Here is a 10,000-nt window from a genome sequence, read left to right as displayed (position 1 = left end):
CACAGGGCCATATCAGGACTGCCAAACCCGGCATACAAATGCTCAACTGCGTCAACACAAACCTCTCACATCTACACACAAAACAACAACAACAACAACAACAACAACAAAAGACAATCCCACAAAACAGTTCATGACACAATATCCTAACCATTTAGCTTTCTGGGGTAAATAAGACTAGGCTGTGCTAAGGACCTCAGCCCTTCCGCTTAATTTATCATCCCCAGATTACAAAAAAAAAAGCATTAAAAATATCATTTTAAAGTATTTTAAAGTCAAACAAAAAATACATAAAAACGCCATATATAAGCAAATAACACTCCGAATGAACAGCTAGTGCCCATCCAAGTGTTCACAATTCCACTATCTATTCGCCAGAGTAAAACAGCACAGATATTTAAGAATTTTTTAAAAAAATTGTCAAGGCTTGCTCGAAAAAAAGAAAGGGGAATGGACTAGGAAGGCAGAAAAAAGGATAACAATAAAGTAAGAAAAATAAGACAGAAATAAAGACAGCTATAGAAAAGAGGAAATTTCTAGCACATAATTCCCAGAAGGCGGGGATGCTATCTATACTAAAAGACCAACAGCATCCCACGAGGGGAAAGTAACAGATTATTAAAGAAGGGGGGGAAATGTCATGAGTAAACATTAAACTGTCAATGATTTGTGTGAATGGGTGTTTGCTTGTTCGCGTGGACAGGTATTTCTACTTGTATCTTGTGTGCGCTTGTGTGTGTGTGTGTGCGTGCGACACAGGCATACGTATGCAGTGCGTCTGTGAGTGGCGATGCATAGTCGTGAATGTTTGTGTATTATAAAGCCATGTATGCATGTATGTTAAATTCGTATATGTATTTATGTGCATATGACTTAGTCTACCCTATACAAATTGAAATAAATCACTCTTTATGGGAAAACATATTCTATATTTACTTATCTCCTAACAACAGATTGATTAATTACATCATCCCGTTACACCCGTGAAACATAAACATTACTGGTTTTCAACCCTTTTTTTTCACAAAAAGCGCAAATATATCAAAATAAATTAAGAGCGAGAACAACAGTGACTATACACAAATGTACAGCTCCGTATGTAGCAGAGACCAGTCTTTTTAAGACGATTAACTTTTTACATTATACAACAATCAAAAAGCTAAAAACACTTTAAAGTAATTACTACCGACACTTGAAATGAAACGAAAATCAAATATAATGAAATAACCGATTACTGAAATACCCGTTACATGCTTTGATCAGTGTTCCGCATCAATATTCTTTGGCAAAAAAACAAACAAACCAACAAATGTGAAATGATGATTGATGATGATAAAGAAATTATACACATACAGTTATCATCAGAACCAACTCCACAATTCCGCAGACACCAATGAGCGTTCTAAGACTAATGCTGTACTGCTGAGAGAAAATCGCTCTGTCGTGAAATTTATAATGTTGCATTGCTGCTCTCTTCTTAAATGTGGCTGGATAAGAAAGTGTATTGTGTTGTGTTGCATTTTTGTCACAACAGAATTATCTGTGAAATTCGGGCTCTCCCCTGCAATGAGCGTCGCCACAGTGCAGCGCCACTCTATTTTCCTCTTTGTTTTCTTCTTCTTCTGTCTGCAAGAGTATTTGTTCTGATATGAAAAGTGTTTTTTTTTCTGTAGAATTTTGCCAGAGGCAACCAACCCCTTTGTTGCCGTGGGTTCTTTCTCGTGCGTTAATTCCATACTGCACATAGGACCTAGATTTATCGTCTAACCCGAATGCTGTTCACCCAGACTACCACTTAAAGTCCACTGGAGGAAATGAGGGACGTGGGGGTCAAAAATCCCGGTGTGTGTAAGGAAACGAACCCGCGGACGCTCGATTCCAAGTTGGGCGCATGACCACTAGCACTGTGACACCGCCTAAAACCATCAGCAACTCTGGCTGCTTCATGTCAGATACATCCAACCATACTATCCAAGACCTGATGTTTCACACTGCCCATGTGAGGCCAGTACCCGGTTCGCTTCATTACCTGAGGTGTGGGGACCTCTCTGTACCTTCTCCTCATCACAACCAAGCCAAGACGATCATCAGAAGGATCTTTTCTTATCAGTTCACAAGTGTGTCTAAAATCCCGTGTGAACAATCTCTCAGACCGCTGTTCTCACTTTTCGCTAACTTCATTATCATGAAACTTCGCGATAACTGTTACCTAACAAAACATCTTTTCCATAAAATATGACACGAATGGTTCAGTCTAGGGGAAAATGAGAGACATAAAGAAAAGAAACGTCGTCTAAAAACGAAGGGTTTTTTTTCGTAAAATGATGAGATACAAAATTGAAGTGCACATACTGAAGTCATGCAATCTTAGTTACACCACCATTTTTCAATGGACAGTTGAAACCGTATCCAGACAATGAGTACAGACGATACAGACAATAATGGCGACAATATCGTATGATACACGTAGCAGCGTGTTTCCACGTAATAATAACAAAACAAAAGGTAACATGAAGAGTGAGACAACACCGCTCAAACAATCGCTTCTTTCTTGATTTAAAAAAAAAATAATAATAATGACAATACACCACTTCTGAAGCTTGCGTGTCACGATACTAAATCAGCGACAGAAGTGATGTCTGATAGCTGGTTTTTGTCCATGTACCCATATCTTTCCATTCGCCTCGCAATAGAAAGGACATGATAACATAACAAAGGGACTATTTCTAATTATCGTCCTATTGAGAAGAAGGGGATGCACATACTGCATTGAAAAATTGGCTTTTGCCTCCAGTCAGAGGACAGACCATATGAAGAAACAAAGTGTGGCGGAATATCGACTTTCAACAGACACTAGCGGAAATGGTTGGTTGGATCGACAAGACAAGGAAAAATATATCAACCTTAAAAGCCATCAGTTTTGCTGAGAAAAATATATCAACCTTTAAAAGCTATCAGTTTTGCTATGGAAACATGTCAACCCTAAAAGCTGTCTGTTTTGCTTAACAATAAAAAGAACCAAATAAATGAAGTGTTTGTTTGAAAAGCAACTTTAATGGAACTTTACTCTGGCAGGTAGTGACATCGTGGGATCGTAAGCTGTCTTACTCTTCTCATCATCTTTTGCTGCTGCAAGTTCAGCTGACACAACCCCCTGAGGCCGTGATGTGAAAGCAGCAAACGGTGAGGTATTGCAAACATTGAGCAGATGGTACAACCAACACCAGCATACGTAAAGGAACCTCATCTTCATGAGTCAATGCGGGAATCGGTGCGAGAGGAGAAGCAGGTCAAGTGTTTGTAAACAAGGGCACGGCCACGCGGGGAAAAAAAAATACAATGCACCATCATGACCGCAATCCTTTCTTTTCTCTCGTTTAGTACACATGTCCCCACATGCATGTGCTGTTCATAAACAGCTCATTTGGATTTGTTGGCAAAAAGATGGCTTTTAAGTAGAAAACGAAACTTTTATTTTACTTACAGTAATGCTCGTATTTTGCAGGAGGGAAAACATGCAGAGTTTACAATTATATTTTCTGGAAAACAACACCCCATGGCAGTATCAAAGGACGTCTTAACCCAATAGCGTGCAATCAGCGACTTCACCGTTTCCAACACACGTTGTGTTTTGTTGCAATTGGGAAGATGTCACTTCCGTTTCCACAGTTCGACGGAGGAAACTGGACTCTCTGGGTTTACGTTGCTACACAGCAGAAATTACAATGAGGATCCTGGACAGAGAACTCAGAAATATGTTTCTGCTAAGCTGAGAGAGAGAGAGAGAGAGAGAGAGAGAGAGAGAGAGAGAGGTGAACTTCTGACAATGTTCTTATTCAGTATTTCAGCGCAGCGTTTTTGTATTTTTTTCCTAACATTCCCGACGTATACAGTTAGGATTTCTTCACAAACATTCACACCTATACCTGTCTTTTCTTTCCAGAAGATATTTCGTCTTTTAAAAAAACAACCAAAAAGCAACATTAAATGAACAGCTTATCCAGTCTCTTGTAAAACTTTTTCTTTGTCAAAGCGATAGCCGCGGCAATCGAATCCTGAACGGATGTCTGTTATCTGGTTAACCTTTCCTTTAGGACCTCGATGAGCAATAAATACAGAATTTATTGTCCATATGATACCATGACATTAAAAGCGTCAAAAACACAGAATTTCATGTCAGCATCTAGATTCGAGCCACCGTTTCTAAACTAACAGTCCCTCGGAAGTTGTGATTTTCGCACATTGTGCTTCGTCTGAATGATGAGGGCGTCGGCATTTCTACTTGAACACTACAGGGGATCCAAGAGACGTTTTCTGAGCAAATCCAGAACCAACACTCGTATGGTGCCGACAGCCCTAGACCTGCACAAGCAATGAGGAAAAGAACCCTGAGTTGTGCAGAAAGTGCGTGCCCAGCACGTGGGAACGCATCACATCACAGCAATGTAGTGCCTTATCCTTCTGCTGTGATCTCATCAATGCCATGCCTTATATATCAAAGTGATTTAAGATACAAACAATAGTTCCATAAGTTCCTAAATGCCAAGTATACGTCCCATGTATAGCAATATTCCTCGTTAGTCCTGTGGACTTTTGCTGCAGTGAAGACGAAACGTGAAATAATTCAATCATCAAAACCTTCCAGCACCAACCTGCTCCGTCTTCACTGCAGAATAATGGATGGGACTATGTGCGGACATTGCTATACATTGCTTTCAGATTTAAAACAGAGGGGCTTGGGAGCAATATCAATGTAGCATACAACGAACAGTGTAAAAGCGTAGAAATTAAAAACATGCACACGGGCAAAGGGGGTCTACAGACACTAGAGTAGCTATACAATACACAGAGCACCTTCGTACCATAATCACCCCCTCTTTCAAACTCAAAACGTTCTTTCTCTGTTCCAGACGATTCCATACCCGCTGTCAACAAACGTTAAAAGCGCAGACAAAAAGAGTGTCTTAATTATCCTATATACAAGGTGGTTTTAACATACACACAGCAAAATGTCGCCGTGAATGTTTGTTGTTTTAACTTCTTCTTTTTTTCTTACGCTTTATGGTTTTCTTTCAAATCTGTTCACTCTTCGGTCAGGTAGGTTGTATTTCATCTCCTCCATGGATTTAAAGGGAAAAAAGCTAAGATAGGACGACAGACTCTCCAAAATGCGTTCTGTCCTTCGGTACACAAAATGATCAAGTCTACACTTTGCCCGCACTTCTGTCCTTCCACACTATTTTCGATGCCAAATGCTTTACCAAAGAACGTCGTCTGATCCTCAGAATAAAGGCCATATACAACAACGGGCCAAAGCAGCACAATTACAGTGGGTGCCGCTGTCACTTCAGATGGACATAATGTCTGGCACTGGCGAGGTGAGTATATCAGTCACAGGACAGACTTGAGGGAACGCCGTCGTTGACGAGGTGTTTTGCTCACGGTGATCTTTGGAGTCATGTTCTTCTGTTGGTAATCTCCGTGACACGGAATCGGCGGCATCAGTGTGTCGCCTGAACACCGAGGACACACAACAGTTTGCCGGGTTTTTTGGTTTGTTTTTTTGTTTTGTTTTTTTTGTTTTTTAAGGATAATAGCGTCACAGTGGAACTTAAGGTCGCAGATTTCTTTCACACTGCTTTCTGAAAAAATCTGTAGTCCTCAGAAGTAGCGATTCCATCGAACAACGAAGGTTTTTCTCGACTATCTTGTTCAAAGAGGGAAACAGAAAATCAGTTGCGTCACATTAAAAAAAAAAAGTTACTACAGGCGTTGAGGCACGATGAATCTGTACACAAATTTACATTCCTAAACAGGTCTCACCTTTCTGTGTGCCATGCAGATAGCATGACAGTAGACTTGATTTCATAAAATACATCATAAATATATACATACACATGTATAAAGGATCGGTTTAAATGCGTGCATGCGAGATATTTACATGAGTATATACGACAGTCATGTTCGAAGACAACGAGTTCCACAAAGCTCATGTTCTCTTTTCATCTGCCCTCCTCGGCATCACAGACACAACAACAACCACAACAACAACAAGAGCTTACCTTAAAACCATGTTCATGTCTCAAGCGACACTGCTAGAGCACCGAGAAAATTAAAAGAACTGGCCAAAATCACTGTCGTGTATGTACCATTATTTACATCGTGTTCAAAGTATGTGTTGAACTGCATGCATTAACTTATATACACACATATCTTCAGCTTGTAACTTACAGTCCATCTCAGCGTAATCTACCCGAAAAAAGTTACTCGGTTTTTTTTTTCTTTGGATAGGTTTCCAGTTCTTTCCTTTTTCCGTTGAAATATTTACAAACAGAAATAAGTGCGGCTGATTGTCCATGCAATCCTCGATTTATTCTAAACATCAAGTGTATTTTGTTTTTCAGGATACGAAGCACGCAGCCAGGTACCTGTCAAACTCATATCATGTTCGCTATCGTCGTAGTCACATGCAAGTGTCCACGGTAACTTGTAGACCGATAATTCTGGTGTCAATCTAGACAATCATACATATCTCTGCTAACATATAGCAACATGTCCACAGATACAAGTTATGTCTGGTGAAATGCAGTATATTTCAAGGGCCTTCTTTTTGTCTTTTTTTTTTCTTCTATTTTTCTTTTTCATTGTCATCTTCACTTTAGACACACCTTTTGAACACACCTCCATCAGTTACCTCAGCCCACATCTTCGAGAGAAAAAATGTCAAATGAAAAACAGACTGAAACGTAAAGAATAAAACAGAGAACGCCAGAATGACTTTATACTGCTTTGTCACAGATTTCATCGAAGTCTCAAGACAAATCTGGTGATGATTGTCGTTGATGTGCATTTCCACTAAACAGAACCAACACTTCCGCTTGTTCCACAGAAGCAAGTATGACATACTTGAAATGTTCAAATGCTTCCAGCGAAATGTCACCGTCGAATCTCCAGATCCACGCATGTTTTCCTTTCAAGTCACTCCAAAGAAAGGGTGGGTTGGATTTTAGCACATTGCCAAACTGCTGTCAGAGTAACAAACGAAGAATGAATGCAAAGGCATGTCGGGAAGATTGGTGATGACGTCAGACTTATCGTTCCTCAAACAGGACCGGTAACTCTGGACCCGGGGTGAACTGAGTTCTGACGAGTGGGGTGATGTCATAGCTGGGGTCTTTCTTCAGAACGAAGTTTTGGATCATCTGCAACACATCGTCAACATGACATCAGTTAGATGTAACAGTGATTAAGTAACATGGAGCAAAATCAGCCTTAAAACTTAACAAACGAACACAATGGTGAAGTCTTGTGTTACGTAAAGTTGTGGGATGGTACGATAAAATGTAATATGACTCGCATCACATCATTTATTCCCTGTGCTATTTCAGCTATTCTCTACTGCAAGTTAAACGCCATAAAAAAAAAGTGCAGAAATGAAAAAAGTGGAGGCCATGGTGGGGATGGATGGGGCGGGGATGGATGTTTTATTTCTGGGGTGTGACTGAACACAAGTATGTGTACCTCCCCACCCTCGTATCCACGCACAAGCGCGTAAGATGGAATGAGCGAAAACATAGAAAAGAAACTGTATAGTTAAAGTAAAGAATCAAAACTTTGTGAACAAATACTGACCTGAATAGCAGCAATGTACATCAAGTTCTCTGAGACTCTTCGTCCTGGAAACAAGAAGGAAAACAACAGCACATTAGTCATACCTGGCCACCGGTTAGGTTAACACACACACACACACACACACACACACACACACACACACACACACACACAACACAACACAACACAACACACACACACACACACACACACACACAATTTCATTTTACTTCGTTCTCTACCATCGATATTTCTTTATGATCATCTTATAAAGCACTACTGTCAAGGCAAAATACTGTTATGTCTTCATTTTTCACAGTGTTGTATTACATATGTAAAAGATCTAAAGGCAACATAGATGAAACGTGCGACGCATCTAAAAGATGTGTGTTTTTTTTCTTATCGTTCTTTTTTTTTTCTCTCTCTCCAAAGTGAATTAAGTACCTCTGGAGTGGTTCAAACTTTACAAACATCTATGCGATTAACCAAACATTCAATACAATGCAAAACAACTGACTCATAAAAGAATGTATCCGACGATAACAAAAAAAGCAAGCGACATGTCAAAAGACCCATCAACTCGCTTTGAAGGATAGTGTGTTAGTTCGAAATCACGTTGCCTTGCATCAAAACTAACGCCATCACTGTCCACCTTATTTGTAGGTCGATGTGGTGGCGCTAATGTTGTTAATATATTCTCACCCACCAAAAAAAAGACAACAACAGAAAAACAAACAAACGAATCTCAACCCTAATAATTAGCCTTCCATCAAACGTTCTCTTTAAAAAAAAAAAATTTTTTAAACAACTTTAATGTGTTTACTTTTTTGTTTAGTATATTTTCTTTTGTTTTGAGTCAATATTTAATACGTTTCTACGGTAAGCTCTCGTATGTACATACATACATACATACATGCATACATACATAAAAGTCATACGCTTCTTTTCAAAACAGAGATACATTCTGTGGTGTTGCACACTGACATGGATAATCCCGCTGGGCTTTGATGTCTCCCTGAAATAAGACACCCTAACCCCCAAACACAACCTGAATTGATTGTCATCCCTTTCGGCCGAGTAGCCACTTCAAGAGGCATACATAGATGCGAAAATTAATGTGTTCTGTCGGTCTTCAACAGACTCGCTCGTTCGAGGACCCACACTTACCCACACAGCTTCGAACGCCGTAGCCAAAAGGGATGGCGGAGAAGGGATGCCAGGAGGCCACCTCGGCCCTCAACCAGCGGTCCGGGATGAAGGTATCCGGGTCACTGAAGATGCGCTCGTCACGTGACATCGTGTAGTTGTTCAACATGATGATTGTCTGCAAATGGGGGAAGAAAACATTGCTCTTTTGATATCAAAGTTGTTGGATTGCATGGTTACAAGTTTATTTAAATCGGCTGTCCGTCCATTGTCCGTCTTTTTTTGTTTCTTTTTTTTTTGGGGGGGGGGGGGTAGGGGGTGGGGGGTGGCGGGGGTCTCGAATTGTGTCTTTTGCGATGAGCGATCATATCACAATTCATGGAATCGCTATGAACAATGGAGCAAGCAAAAAAAAAAAAAAAAGAAGAAAAATCAAACAAACACCAACCAAAAAAATGTGTCCTGTTGTTCCATGCCGCAAGAAAAACAATAATAAACGATACATTAAAAGTGGACAATTTTTTTTTTTCTAGCGATATTTTTTTTCTGGAAAGGTCCATTAATCACACACACACACACACACACACACACACACACACACACACACACACACACACACACACACACACACAACATGTGAGGGAAAAAATATTAAAAAAAGAAACAGTGGGGGGAAAAAACGTCCATTGTTTTCTCGAACTTCGGGAGATAAGTTTCCGTCCATGGTCAAAGGCCTATTGTACACCTCTTCCAGGGCCTTTCCTTGATCGTGAAGCGTTAATGGTCTGGACTACAAAAGACGCGTGTCATTTATCATCCTCTCATATTCCGCTATATTGCCTCTCTTCTATGGGTTTTGAATATGTATGTCGGCCTGCCTGCGTGTATGTGTGTGTTGTATATGTGTGTTTGTGTGTGACAGAGAGAGAGAGAGAGAGAGAGAGAAAGCGGGGGGAGGGGGATGGAGGAAGACACAGAGAGAGGGAGAGAGAGAGAGAGAGGTGGAAGTAAGAGAGGTGGGAGAGGGGTGTGGGTAAGAGAGAGATTGGGGGTGGAGGTGGAGGTAAGAGAGAAAGACACAGAGAGGGGGCGTAAAGCCATTGACATAAAAAAAAAAAGAAAAAAAAAAGGCAACCAAAAACAACGACAAAAGTCAGTCACCCCTAGTCTACCTCAGACTATCGTACTTTTATGTAGTTATATAGTTTCAGTTTTGTTCCCTCCACACTCCACCACCATCACA

General features: G+C 40.3%; 1 protein-coding gene across 1 annotated transcript in view; it reads right to left on the bottom strand.

The window, feature by feature from the left end:
* LOC143285413 (cytochrome P450 27C1-like) overlaps positions 1-10,000 on the bottom strand; it is a 66,095-nt gene that overhangs the window by 261 nt on the left and 55,834 nt on the right. Inside the window, exons 8-10 of the mRNA XM_076592667.1 lie at positions 8,779-8,935; positions 7,633-7,676; positions 1-7,202 (exon numbers count right to left, since the gene is read on the bottom strand). The exon at positions 1-7,202 is cut by the window's left edge and continues 261 nt beyond it. Coding sequence (XP_076448782.1) covers positions 7,092-7,202; positions 7,633-7,676; positions 8,779-8,935 — 312 coding nt within the window. The 3' untranslated portion in view covers positions 1-7,091. The remainder of the gene's footprint in view (positions 7,203-7,632; positions 7,677-8,778; positions 8,936-10,000) is intronic.

The sequence above is a fragment of the Babylonia areolata genome, chromosome 9 (assembly GCF_041734735.1).
Source record: "Babylonia areolata isolate BAREFJ2019XMU chromosome 9, ASM4173473v1, whole genome shotgun sequence".
NCBI lineage: Eukaryota > Metazoa > Mollusca > Gastropoda > Neogastropoda > Buccinidae > Babylonia > Babylonia areolata.
Note: the sequence above shows the minus strand (reverse complement) of the source record. Positions and strands in the feature narration are given on the sequence as shown.